The 15460-nt window shown below is 37.3% G+C and overlaps 1 protein-coding gene across 1 annotated transcript; it reads right to left on the reverse strand.

Annotated features, from left to right (window-relative positions):
* Positions 1-447: 447 nt before the first annotated feature.
* On the reverse strand, positions 448-15323 carry LOC140166410 (uncharacterized). The gene is made up of 8 exons (XM_072189866.1): positions 15175-15323; positions 11479-11738; positions 10911-11084; positions 9379-10081; positions 7278-7588; positions 4646-4790; positions 2598-2737; positions 448-1068 (listed from the first exon to the last, which is right to left on the reverse strand). Exons 1-8 carry the CDS (start codon positions 15230-15232, stop codon positions 1033-1035), a joined length of 1827 nt encoding a protein of 608 aa, XP_072045967.1. The 5' UTR covers positions 15233-15323; the 3' UTR covers positions 448-1032.
* Between the last annotated feature and the right edge of the window lie 137 nt (positions 15324-15460).

Raw genomic sequence — 15460 nt, forward strand, 5'->3', positions numbered from 1 at the left:
GATAATATCAGAATAATATTGCTCAAATTCAGCAATTTTAACCCCCCACAAAAATCAAATTCAGTCTCCCTAAATCCGCCATTTTAGGCTAATTCACTAAATTATGAGAACCGTAATTTAAACTAATGGAAAACACATTTTCTGTCAAAAAGTTACTTTGCACCATCTCCCGACACACCCCAATTAATATTTATCCCTTGCGGTTTATGCAGACCCCTTCCAGACCAGTCTTGGAATTTTGCCAAAAAATATTCCATACTAAATGTCAAGTCTGTATATCTACATTCTAAGCGGAAACGCTTTTCAGAAACATGTCACCCTTTTATCAGCAATCACTGAAACCTAAATATGCAATTCCAAGCGATCTAATATAAAAAAAAAAACAGCATGAGGGTAAGGGGTAAATGACTATGAATTTAGGACACCGAAACAAATACTTACATTAGTGTCAGACCTGTTATAATGATACAATAAATGGAATTGGCCCCCAAATTAATCTTTCCTTTTAACCGTTATTTGTTAAACTGAGATTTTTTGCTTTTTGAGGAATTAATGAACTTATCGAAAAACCTTTAGGAGAAGGCTACTTTAATTAAACCTTGGCTTCTGACTCCTGACTATACCATTTGTCACCCTGATTTGACATTCACAGCAGTGCGTATTTGACAAGGCGCAGGTTCAAATCGGTAGTGTTAGCTCAAAGCACTGGCTACACACGCACGCGGTTAAAGACGCCGCATAGATGCGCGCGCGAAACAACTGCCTCAATGCGTTGACGTCACTGCCACATCAATGTGAAAAATGGTATAATAGACCACCTCTTGGTAAAAATAAAAATAACGACTGTAAATACGGTATATAGATTTCAAAACCGTCACATTATTATTATTCAGCATCTGACTTCTTCCTTGTTTTTTCACCCTTCTTAACAGATGCTCCATTCTTCCTCTCCTTCTCATAGCCTTCGTCATCGCCTTCAGGAAACCAGGATCCACAGCGTGGGAAGTCTTCAGGGACTGGTGGAAGATCCGATTATTCACCAACCTGTACAGCTATTGTCATACCATCCTAGCGGCAAAATATAGAAATAAATATAATATACTTTGATCAACTCGTAATCGGCGGGAATTGTTAGGCTTTTGCCACTACGCCGAAAAAGTAGATCCACGTTAAGAATTATATTTGTTCATCTGGAAGATCTAAAATATGCATGTTAATGAAAGTAGACAAGTATAGGACTTGAATTAATAATTTTGATAAAAGTGATTTTTCTGGCGAGGTGTCACAAGACAATTCTCAAAATAAAATATATTGATATTAATCCGCGATGTTAAAATTCCCGCCGATTACGAGCTGATCAAAGTATTAGCCATTTATCCTCGACCATATTGTTGAAATAAAGTAAAATACAATAACATGACGTATAGGTGATTTGACATGTGTTTATATTGATACGCCCTCTGTTGTTCTGAGATCAAAACTGTCGGGCAAATAACACTATATGGAAGAAGCTGATTTGTTTCATTAACTTTGGTTTCAAATCAAATAATACTAAAAATGTTATCAAACTTGTTTACAAATGCATCAAGCTATATATATATAATATCACACAAAACTTCAGAGTTTTTTAAAAGTTGGGTTTTGAAAACATTTATGTGGTTTGCTATTGACTGGCTTGAAACAAAGGAGGGCGGTCTGAATGTAAACATGTGACATCATAGGTCAACTCATCTATAGTTGATGCTAATAAGACTTGTTGGAGTATGGGACAGAGAATTGGATATTATACTCAAATCTGACGAGAACAAGATAATGATAGCAGAAATGTGTTTCTTGAGACAAATGATAAAGCTCAACTGAAAAGTAAATGAACCGAGAAGAGCATTCTCAGTGAGCTCTGTGAACCAAAGCAATGCATGGGGAAGGTGGCCAGCCTAAAATGGGATACTTTGGCTGTTAGTATTCACTTTGCACTACAAAAAATTAAAGAAAACTACGTTGATGACAAAAGAAAGAATATCGCCAAAAAGGGACAGGGTTCACCTACACACAAGCGAAGCATCTAGCACAGGGCAGGGCAGAGTAGCATGAAGACAGGAAACGAGAAGATGTACAAGACAAGGCAATATTTATAGTTGAAGCATTGGTACGAGAATTTAAATATGTTAAAAAAGTTGTGCCTCAAACCACATCTTTCTTCTTCTGTAAATGGTAGCAATACAAGTGGGTATTTTAAAACGAAGAAGAAGAGGAGGAGGAAGAAGAAGAAGAAGAAGAAGAAGAAGAAGAAGAAGAAGAAGAAGAAGAAGAAGAAGAAGAAGAAGAAGAAGAAGAAGAAGAAAGAAGAAGAAGAAGAAGAAGAAGAAGAAGAAGAAGAAGAAGAAGAAGAAGAAGAAGAAGAAGAAGAAGAAGAAGAAGAAGAAGAAGAAGAAGAAGAAGAAGAAGAAGAAGAAGAAGAAGAAGAAGAAGAAGAAGAAGAAGAAGAAGAAGAAGAAGAAGAAGAAGAAGAAGAAGAAGAAGAAGAAGACGAAGAAGAAGAAGTGGGCAGAGGAGGAGGAGGAGGAGAAGAAGAAGAAAAAGAAAACAGCTATACGTACGGCAATATGGAAGACTTTGTGGCAATGAAATAGCCACCATCCAGGATTGTCTGCTATAAATCTTATGATGGTATAACCATCACCTTGAACGGGTACGGTGTCTTTCTCCACGCAATCTTCTAGATTCCTTGTAATGTTGCCTAAATAGGAAAATGCAAATATTGTAGGTGTGTGGTAACAGTGGTCCAATTTGTTCACGTGGTGTTTATTACCTCACGCACACCTTCATCATCCCTATATCTTCGTGTTAAAAATTGCAGTGATAATACGGCGAATCCTCTCGTTTTTCAATAGCTCGCATGGCGATTTTGTTCGAGATAGGCCGAGCGACTCAGGCTAAGCATAGTACGATTATCATATGAGATACCATCAAGTTCTATTCTACACATTATTACGATTTGCGCATGCTCTAGTATCCCATATGGTGTTGCTATTACAAGGAAATTCGATTTGTTTTGAGGTAAAACCAAGGTTTTATTTTAAATACACTAACTTGAAATTAAATACACTAATTAGCGGCCATCACTGTTTGCTCTGGATACATTTTTACTGCATTTTTGGCGTAACGATTTTTAAATCGAAAGTTAAAATTGTGATATATTTAATTTTGAGAATTACAATTATATAAAGGAACACATTTAAGATCCAGGTGCGTGTATAATAGAAAATTCGATCACACGTGTATATCACAATGCATATCAGCGGCGGCGCCACAGGAGGGGCAGGGGGGGCAATTGCCCCCCTATGATTTCCAAAAAAAAGAGGTAAAAGGAAGGAAAGGGAGAAAGAGAAGAAGGAGAGAAAAAAGGGAGGGGAGAGAAAAAGAGGAATGGACAAATTTTGACATTTTCTGACTGAAAAAGCATAAAAAAACTCTATTTTTTCGCTCGCTACGCTCGCAAAGTGGACCTTTTTGGCTGTTAGTGATGGAGGGAGGGGCGACTACCTCCCACCTACGCACCTGATTAAAATATTTCCAACTTCCAGACACCCCCATTCATATCATTTTATCGTGCCCATTAATAGAAATACCGGCATATCATATACCGTACAATGCAACTTAACATGGCCCTATACGGTACCGCGTTGCGACCATAGGCGTAGATCCCGGGGTGTGGGTTTTGGTGGCCCCCAATATTTTGATAGGGTAGATGGTCCATACAATCATTCCCCAATGTTGACGCCTGTAGGCCTATGTGGGTTTCTGACCAAAGTAACCTCATATTTGGTAATTTTAGCCTAAAAAGTGCCGATTTTTGCGCGCTTCGCGCGACTTTATTTAACCTTTTCACCATCACCAGTTTAGCTTCATTATTTAATATTTTCCCGCAATTCGTGCACATTTGTACCATGAAGTTATTCTGTTGCCAAAAGGTGCTGGATTTACTACGTAATTGAGTACCGGGTACGGTATGTCCATGCCTGAAACCAGCGGGCCGAAAGTCGGGCCTGTGAATGAAATCCATAAAAATATGCGGTTGGAAAATAAATAAATAACCCTAAAAAGGGTGAAAATGGTGCATTAAATGGCTTCATTTGCGCTTTCATTTTGAAATTTTTCAAATTCTGAGGGGGGCACATCCCCCCTCAGACACCCCCCTGCGTTGCGCAAGCGCGACGGGCGGCGCTATCGCATCGCACTTCAAATTTCTAAATTTTATTGCCCCCCCTATCAAAATACCCTGGCGCCGCCCCTGATGCATATGTAAACTTTCTTTATCTGTGTCAACAATAGAATATTGATCACCAACGGAGTATGAAGCTTTATGAAAGAAAATATTTATAATATAGCGTGTTGACACTGTGTCACGTGGAAGGCAGCCTATCCATAATATATATATGACTTCAAGTTTTGAGTTAAACTGCTCCAGTAGTTTGGATGCTGCAAAAGCGTTTATCACAAATATTATCAAATACATGTAGAATGGCATATCGTGGGATCACCTTTTTGTCTGCGCATGTCGAGCTCAGTAGCCAATCACGTGACGCTGTCTTCGGGTTTATGTCGCCTCTCATAAGTTAGTACTCTCACACCTAAGCTCACCTACCTTCTTGATCCAATAGGATAACATCATCCACAGTTGTTCCCCTCTGTAGTTTTGCGACAGCCACCACTCTGAAACTATAACCATGAATATGCATAGGATGTTCGGCTCCAAAGAAATCCTCACCGACAAGCACTATTTCCACCACCTTCAAAAGAAAATAATTAGCATACGTATTTTGCTAAAAATTTATGTTTGTGCTTTGTTTTTGTTTTCGTTTTTTCTTTTTCTTTTTCTTATTTTTAAATGCTATGGATGTGGATGTTTTTGTCGCCTCCAGTTTTAACTCCATTAAACGTACATGCATACTGCAGTTACTGTCCGTTTTCCTATACACAATACACAGTGCTCTCACCATTGACGCGTGACCCCTACAAATGATGTATGTTGGGAGAATGGACACTTGCCTAGTTAACATCACTGTGTGAAAAATAACCAGCCAATATTTTATTTATTCTCCAAAACTTCTAGCAAATATATTTCTCTAACATGACCTAAAATTACAGCTAGGTTAGATGTTCAGAAATGGTCGTACTTTTGTAAAATATGAGTGAGGGCAAGGCATAGCTAGCCAACACCCCGAGTTAATTGAATGGAGATTTGACCGAAAATAGTGGGATCGGACAGCTCACTTCTGAAGGATGCCACAAAAAACCGGTAAAAGCTACATTTAAATTATTCTAAATAGGTTCTAGAAAAAAAAGTTTTGTAACATGTCCTAAATTGTTTAGCTAATTTAGGTGTTTGGAGAGGGTCGTACTTTTGTGTTTTAGGAAGGACATGTAAACGACAGATAACACCAAAAATATGAAGAAATTATTTCTAAACCGTGTTAAGTCAAAAATCATTATGTTGCTCATTTTCAAGAATGCTGGTTTACAAAAAGCACGACATTGTCTGATTTCGTGAACAAAGCCACACATAACATTGTTTCCTTTCGTTTCCTTTATAATCGGTTACCCAACTGAAGCTATGAATACCAGCTTTATTGCGATATCGCACATGAAAACAGTCACTTGTGCACAACCAGAGAAGATCCGATTTAATCAGTTGAGCTGTTTCAATGAGTGTTATCTTGGTTTAATAGCTTTTAATGGGGTTAAGTCCTGCAAAGGTCGAGATGAATTCTACTGTAGACATGACTGCATCATGGCTCACAGTACGACAACAGTTCTTCAAGCACACATGACAATCCACATTTTGTATCTGGACTGAACGATACTAATATATAGCTATTAAAAAAATCGGAGCCTTTTCCGTTTTTTGGCACCTGTGCAGGTCACAATTTGACCATTGACTTTAACTCAAGAATGGACCGTCGCACATTTGTCAAACTGTAATCTTTTCTGGATCGTTTATAATCAGAGGCATACTTTGGTGTCACTATTTTTTACGGTATTGTAGTCATTCATTTGTCAGAAGTAATTCACTTTAATTCACCAATTAACTAAACAACTTAATTAGAATTTAAGCAGTGTTAAGGTGGTACTGCACCCACTGATAAATGTTGTGACCAATTTTGCAGTTTTCTCAAAAAAAAACACACACTGGTAACAAAAGTTATGTATATTATAGGGGCAAGGAATCCAATTACTTCACTGACTTCACTTCACGTCTCAAACAAATTGTGCAAGTGAAAAGCGCCCTCAGTGGCAATTAGAAGATGCCGTTGTGACATGATGCTTACATCAACGTCAAGGGCACAGTCTTAGCTCTCAAATGCCGTTTGTTCTGTTCAATTTGCTTTTTTAATCTCGAGATATGCTTAATTAACAACGAAAGACTAAAATCACAATTGTGCCACTTTTACTAGCGAATAAGGCTGTAAATGTAAATCAATGATAGCTGATGTTGATGCATCTAATGCACTCCCCCTCATGAACTTGTCTAAGTTCATTAACCTATAAGTGTGCAATATTTGTGTGTCTTTTAACATGTCTTGAGTGACAAAGAGAACAGTATTTAATTACCATAATAAAATAATTGACATGCACATGTATTTAATTCTATAGCAGAATGTGAAATATTTATCTTTTAATTTGTTGTAAGTGGAAAAAGAGGATCATTATACCTGTATCATGATAAAACAGTAAAATCAGTAAAACAATTGTGTAGTGTTGTGTAGTTGATGCATTCTTTTGATTTCACGAAGGAACTCTTGATAAACTTGATGCTATCATTGATTCACATGTACAGCCCTCTTCCCTAGTAAACGTGGCACAATTGTGATTTCACCCTTTCGTTGTTAAGTAAGCATATCTCGAGATTACAACAAGCAAATTCAACCGAACATACGGAATTTGAGAGCTACGACTACGCCCTTGACGTTGATGTAAGCATTATACCACAACGGTATTTTCTAATTGCCATAGAGGGCGCTTTCACTTGCACAATTTTTTTGAGACAGGCTTTATATGTTAAGAAATGAGGTACATACTAGCGGTACCTCTTTTCTTATCATAAATAACGTACCACTTGTCTTGAGTCACTAAAATTCCAGTGTAGTACCTGGATTCCTTGCCCCTATCTTTTGTTACCAGTGTATTATTATTTTTTGAGAAAAATGCAAAAATAGTCACAAATTTATCAAGGGGTGTAGTACCACATTTAAGAGTTTGATGTTCTTGTGAAATACCTGTCCCAAGTCAACTTTGATCATCTGGGTGCAAGTGCAATACTGGTTAATACAATCATCCCTAGCAGCAAGGGTTTCATCGGCATCGCAAAAATCTTTCTTCGGAACGTCATCAAGTTGTGAGAGAAGTGGTGATGGCGGTCTTTTGAAACTGACGTAGTTAAGTTGTCGAGTAGCTCGAGCGAAATCTGTGAGTCTTGGATTCGGATAGTCCTTCGGGTCATACATTCCCCATCGAGATACCATGTTGATACCTACTGCCATGTAGTAACGAACATCCGGCTCCCCAAGTAATCTTTCATCAGCGGCAACTATTGAAAATGTTATGATATTATTTCACTCGATATACTACTCAGTAAGTTTACTCACCGTCTTTATAATAATCGTTATGAATTCGGCAGAGGGCCGAATCCGGATTCGACTTTTGGTAAATTCATTTTTGGCATGCATTATTTTTGAAGAAGGGATCAATGCTTTACCTATAGAGGGCTGCATATCGATTTTTTAACGGTTATCGTCTTTGACCGTACTGTGAGTCACCGTTAACTAAAACTCTATGCCGCCCTCTTTTGAATACTTACTATGCTGTTATCATCTGATCTCCGTTAAAAAATTGATATGCTGCCCTCTATTATGTATACCATTGATCCTTTATTCTCAAATTCAAAAGTAATGAATGCGTAAAATGAATTTACCAAAAGCCGAATCCGGATTCGGCCGTCTGCCGAATTCATAACGATATGTTTAATATAAACACATCACAAAAAAGTAGTTACCCCTTTATTACGAGACAATAACTAAAAAGCTACGCGTCACATTTATAAACTGAAATATCGGAACCAAACCCAGTTTAATTCTGCAAATTTTGATACCTCATTTGACTGGATATTTCGATATTTGTAGTCATGGTGTCGACTCCTTGAATAAAAAAGATGCATTTTCAAAAGTTACATTAAAAAGCTACTCAAATAGACATCCTTTTCATTTGATGGGTAAAAGGCTGTAAAACCATTGCTACAAATATTGGCATCAACATTTGCAGAACAAAACTGGGTTTCTTTTTGATATTTCAATTTAAAAATGTGTTGCATTGATTTAGAGCTATTATCTCGTAATGAAGGGAATAATTACTTCATGCGCTGTGTTTAGATGGAATGAATAAAACGCAGCAGGCTAGCTAGTAGTATACCATCTAAAGAGTATAATTGTGTCAGTCTGTGTCACTGCAAGGATACAAATGGTTTCTAATAATATTCGAAGCAATGTGATTCAAAATTTCGAATATAAATGTTTGGGTGTGGGCCTCCATGTATGGCGTTAAACATCATGTGAATCGGACCGCACTTTACTCGCAAATTTAATACTAATTTAACTAGGAAATCATACTTTTATGTTCACTTTGGGCAATGTTTGAACTGTGTACTCTGTCCTTCTCTCAAACCGTGATGATCAATTGGCATAATGTCAATCATCAATAGTCTCTCTCGCTACTGAAAAATGCTATGCTTTCTATAACATAATGAATATATATTTTATTCTAATGGCATGTCAGAAACCCACATACAGGCGTCAACATTGAGGGATGATTGTATAGACCATCCCTGGCAAAATATTGGGGCGATTTATTGCACAGCCCCTAAAGTTAAAGGAGTATTTCGTGATCCTATTATCCTCTATTTATGTCATTTTTATTAGATATCCACGAACAAAAACCTATTCCCAAAATTTCAGTTGATTCCGATTTTGCGTTCGCGAGTTATGCATGATTATGTGAATTACACTGCTCCATAGACAATGTGTTGTAACTTCGTTCTGGTGCACCAGAACAAAATTCAAATTTCACAATATCTTTGCTAAACGAATTAATCTGCAAGAAATATTTTGTACATAAACATTATGTAGCCAGAGGTTTCCAGTGATATAAAAACTTTTTTTTGAGAAAAGTGGGGGGATGAGGCTGTGGATCACGAAATGCCCCTTTAATTGAATCACAAGATCAATAATCGTGTCTCTGTGCACTGTTCTCAAAATATGATTGGTCCTTGGGACACAATCCTATTTATATTACATGTGAGCCAAGAATGGCAAGTTTAATATGTACCTGCTGCTTCAATTTGGTCAAGATCCAGCCCATCCGGGTTTTCGAATTCAGATCTAGGATTCAAGTATACGCCTTCATCGCCCTCATCTGTAAATGACTCTGATGGGTCTGCATCAGGTGCACCGCTATATCTCAGGACAGCTAATCCTTCTATAGCATTAGCACAAGGCGGGTCAGTTGATGCTAAACGAAACCAGTAGTTGCCGACATCCTTGTTAGCGGTAAGAACGAAGTCATATCTCTCTCCTGAAGAAAGTCCAATCTTATCTACTACAATTGGTTTTATTGGATTGCCATCTGTTGCGATCACGGTAAGATTGTGGTCTTGTACGGTGACGAACAAATGGCAAAAGTTATTTCCAATGACTCGGAAGCGGTATCTTCTCCCTTGCTCCACATTGAAGACCTCCCGAGGTGTGTTCGTAATAGTACCTTCTTTAGAGAACTGTGTAAACACGCCTTTGCCATTAATAATCAGAGCATCCTGATCAAATGTTCGTGGGGGAAATGCTGCAACTCTGCTTATGGTCGGTTCGTGAAGCCAATCTTGAACAAAGACAACATGTCCCGGCAGGTCATAATCGTAGAGGGCGCTTTGGACATCTCGTTCTGTAGCTTGTTTGATAATGAAAGCACCGAAGGCGCCATCTTTACGTTGCTGATTAGAGTGGGAGTGCCACCAGTGGGTTCCAGCGGGAGAAGCCTGTGAAATATACTCTTAAGTGATTATGATTATATTATATGATATTAAAGTATTGTCTTTCTAACGAAAGCAAACTGTGATATGCCCAGAATAAGTTAATTTGATTATTTGTCTTTGTTTGCCAGTTAAAGCTATTTCATGAGCGATATGAAAGGTGGGAATCCCCTCTCATGCAATCAAATTGATTCAATAACAGATTTATTGATATCTTGGGAATTCCCAATATGACTCAATGTTATTGATATATTGCATCAGAAAAGGGAAATCCTGGTTTCTATAAAAAGGTTAACGATGCAGCATCAGTTATAGCCGTGATTTTTTAGTTTTATATAGTATTCGATACTCTGACAGCTGATAAAGCATTTGTCTTTATTAATTTGCATTCTAATTCATATTCATATTCATATTTTATTTCCATAAAAATCAAAAACATTACAAAAAATATAAATATAAACACGGTACATATGGAGGAAAAGGCTGGAAGACCAAAAAGGTCTGAAAGTTAGCCTTTCCCTGAAATCAAATGAAATTAACAAAATAAATCAACATTAAATAACATAACCAAAAGACAAGGGAAGGGGAGGGGGTGCTCACGGAAAAGATTAATTATATAAAGAGATCAGTTTTGTTTTGAATTGATTACGGAAATGTTTAACAGATTTTGAAGCTTTCAGATTTTTATCTAAAGAATTCCAAAGAATGGGATGGCATGATCAGAAAAGACTTTCTTATTTTTGGTTAGATTTAGGTCATTTACATATCGTGTCTTGTAGTTATGTATGTCAGAACGTTTGGTAAAATGTAATACCTTGAAGTTAAAATCTAATACCTTGAAGTTATAGGTGAAACTTGACTGTGGTGAAATAGGACATTGAGTTATCATAGCTGCACCATCCATGTATTGTGTACCACGCATGTGTAGGCCGTGCCAATGAATTGTGGTGCCTTCAGAGTTGCCGAGACGATTCCAAACTTTTACTTCAATATCGTCATATTCGCAAACCTATAAATTATCAGATGCAAAAATGAATGAAAACAAATCGAACAGATTCCGTATTATTCCGTACATTTTATGGTGTCAAAAGTAGTTTGTTTGCTTTGTTTTGTTTTTCTTTTTTTGAAAAAGAAGAGTTTCTTGTTCTTACCAGTGGCTTAATAAGATTTTTGTCAAGGGGAGGAGGCAAAAACACACATACACACACCCACCACACCCCCACCCCACACCCCCACCCCCCTCCACCCCCACACACCCCACAAACACCCACACTCTACAACTGCATGGAGGGGCCCAAATGACCAATTTCACCTCTATTATTTCCCCACCCCATACCCACCCCGTGACGTCGCTACTGCCATACCCCTCCGGCAGCTACGCCACGTACTGTCACGGTTTTTACCTCTATGGGTGGACCAGGCATTTGTCTATTAACAGTAACAATGGGACGTTGAACGCCATTGATTGGAATACATCCAGGACGATCACAATCTGGCATGTTGAAGGGACAATCATAGCAGGCAGCTGACATTGACTGAAGCCATTCCACGGTGAAGATATAGCGACAGGTCTTGGGTTCTGGTGGCCATTTACACTCTCGTACACATTCGTGCTCTTCGGGGTTTTCAGGTGCGACATATTCTGGAGCGCGGAAAATTCGACCTGTGTTAAATGACAAGGAAACGCGTTTGTTGGCATGATGAAAACATGATGACATGTAGAACTGTATTCATTTAAAAGCAAAGTTGAACACTCATGGCGCGATTTATCTTAAATCTTGTTTGTATCTTTACAGGGGGAAGGCACTTGTATATGGCATTGAAACATCATAAAAATGAGTAACATATAGCAAAGAAATTTCCAAACTACTTTTGATCATAAAAAAAGGGAATTACTCATATCATTGGGTGAAATCATATTACAAAATAGATGTAAAAAGCCCCCTCAATTTGCACACAAATATATAGTTTTAGAATAAAAATCGCCACAAAATGGTAGAAAAAGAGCAAATAATTCGATAATGAAAAGAAAATCTACGTTCAAAATAGCTAAATAAATGTGTATATTATTGTGATAATAAGCTATTTGTATTGTAAAGGTCTAGAATTGAAAATTATGTAATGTTTAGTCAATCAGGGACGCGGCTCCTTTTGGTATGGAATGAACATGAAGAAATAATTAGCTAGTTTAAAACTCTTTTGAAATTATTAAGATGCTAGAAAAATAATATGTAGACCTTTCCCTTTCAGATCACTATGACACTATTGTTTCCAATGATTATTGCTAGGCAAATTTGGATGCTAAATATGGCAAACCCATACGATTGTATGGCACATTTTGACAAAAGTGTGACCATTGTGCACAGAGCTCTATCAGGCATCTAATTTTAAAACGGATGGATGGGCTCTGAAGGTTGACGTTGATTGTCCCGAGGGGGGAGGGCACTCAACATAAATGACCATACGGGTATACGCCCCCAAAAAAGACCCCTGTTTTAGGCCCTCTTATAGGACAGCTCCCAAAGACCCTGATTTTGACCAAAACGGTGCACTGAAAGATCCTCGATGTTTATAATTTCAGTTCTAAAAGACCCCTAAATTGCTCATTCCTCACATTTATGGTTTTCTTCAGGATTGTCAACCAGAAAGCCAAGAAAGACCTTTGATTTTGACTGTTCTTATCTACAAAAAGGTGTTTTTTACATGTTAGCAGCTCCAAAAGACCAGGTTTTACCGGTACGCTGTCAGTTCCTAAAGAACCACCACCTCATAATTCTGGGGACTATGATGTACCCTCCCTTGAAAGTAGTCGCCAATGTTTTTCACTTCAATTTATTTGTCCCTCATTAAGATTCCTATATATTTGATCTTTAGAAAATTAAGGAGTATTTCATCTTCTCAAACTAAAATACAGTAATTTTAGCAATTCAAACCCACGAATTTGAAACAAGGATCATTTTGTTTGCAATCGATCTATTAATTCAAACATTTCACAAAACAACCATTAAATTTTATCTTGTTGCTGTATTGCTGCTTAAACCTGAGAGTGGTGAATGCAGCCTGTTTAAGTTTAACCGAGACGAACGAACAATAATTTATTTTTGGTTCGAAAATAGAATTACTTGAGCTATATCATGCGTATTAATGACAAAACGCACCGACCCTTAGATTTTGCTATTTAACATTGCATGCATTGCATTTACATGATTTATGTATTGTGTGCAATAATAATAATATGGAAATTTATAATGCGCAAGTATCCGTCAGAGCCGCTCAATGCTTGTAGTAATACGCCGAATTGAAACACAGTAAAAGGTAGCAACAGATATTTTGTCTGGTGTTGAGTTTTAACCACAGACGGGTCCATGTTGGTGCTATTTTTACTATTTCATACCTAAAACGCCAAAAATTCAAACATCAAACCCTAAATGTAATCCATATTACAATTTGGGTTTTATGTAGAAGTCAATGGTAGATGACAACAGGTTTGGTCTATCACAGGGGTCCGCAAATAGCGGCGCGCGCGCCACATGTGGCGCGCCGGGCGCGCGGCGCCGTTTAGATTTAATTTTGTAGGAATATCTCCAATATTCTATATTTCAACATTAAACAATGCAATTCCCATGTTATCCTTGTAAAGACAGACTAAAATATTACAACATGTTGCACCAAATGGCGTCATTTGCACCTCAAATTTCAAAAAATCTATAGCTTCAGATGGGGGACAGCCCCTCTGACCCCAGACAAACAAGTACTGCCTCTGACTCCCCCCGGCGACTTCACAGCTATTGAGTGGCGCTTTGCAGTTTTCTTTTATTTCATGTGGCGCTTCAACAAATCTATTTGAGGACGCCTGGTCTATCATATCCGAATAAGCATTATGTCAGTAATTTATGCCCATACACGATCAATTTTATTGACCAATATCAAAGACACTAGATACAAGAGTGGATACAAAATCTACCATGCGGCACTGTACACACGAACATTAATAATGCGCAACGGTAGATTTTGTATCCACTCCTGCCTCTAGGGTCCCCGTGTATTGTTCGCATTAGGGAAGAATATAACCTTGACATTGTTACAATACAGCCTTACTTCTTAAGCAATGAACTGGTACTATGTCTACAGTCATGTTCTAGTCAACAACATTTCTATTACATTTCAATTTCAGCAAATAAAAATTACATACAGGGGGGATTACAGGTATATAGAAACAAGTCTCCAATAAATCCTAAAGCTCGAAATAGTCCATTTATCACATTCAATTGCATAATCTGACATAAAATTTTAGAAGAAACGAGCTTAAAGATCACAATTGCATATTTGGATAATATAACCTGATAACGGAATTCGGAAACGATGATACTGAACTACTTGTATTTCCCTGAGATCGTTTTAAAACACTAAATTAGAAGTGTACAAAATTATATGTGATTACAATGTCACACCACAGACTTAAAATACATAATGTGCATTTAGTAATACACTGAACTGGTCTGAACAGCAATTCGCTGAGCTTCACTGAAATAGCTCTATTTCAAGTTTGGACACTTTTTACTATTTTGTGCCTTGTCCTTGTTCATGTTGTTGTTTAATTGTTTGAAGTGTTGAAACAACAATAGCTAACAATAATTGAATACACTAATTCGGAAGACAAAAATTGGGGGGGGGGGGGGGCATTCAGCATCAGGTGCATAGAAAAAAGTCTTCGGTTGAAAATTTTTTCTGACCATCACCAGCAATGTAAGAAAGATGAAAATCGAAAGAAATCCAAATCATTATTTTCAGCATGATTACTCCTCGAATCATAATATGACATGTCATTACATGATCACTTTGCAATAACTTTTAATTTGCAACAACAAGCTTTATCTCAGATAATTGTGTACAATTTTAATTTAGTGTCTTATGATGAGACGCGTAAGAGAAACTCCGAATGTCCTGAATAAGTCGGTACATGTAAAATTGACATTACCATTACATTATTGAGTTATATTGCCCAAATACACAATGTGATATAATATAATGTTAATATCTTTCCTTATATGTGCCAATAAATTAAATTAAATGTATTAATATTGTTAGAACATTCTTACCGTTCACTCCAGTCCACGTGACCATAAAGACACCAGTAAGAATCAAGAAAACTTTCATTTTAGGATTCTTTCTTTACGATACGTATAATTATGCAACCGAGACTGTAGCAACTAGCAACACCAATACGAGGTCCGATATACTGACTACATACTGCAGTTACTGTTTATTTTCCTCTACACATGTGCGCATGTCACCAATACGCATAGTAACAAATTGGTAGGTAAAATTATATAAAAAGGGATATTTAAGGGGTATTTCAGAGTGGCCTATTGTTATTACAATGTT

The sequence above is a fragment of the Amphiura filiformis genome, chromosome 12, assembly GCF_039555335.1.
Source record: "Amphiura filiformis chromosome 12, Afil_fr2py, whole genome shotgun sequence".
NCBI classification, from domain to species: Eukaryota; Metazoa; Echinodermata; class Ophiuroidea; order Amphilepidida; family Amphiuridae; genus Amphiura; species Amphiura filiformis.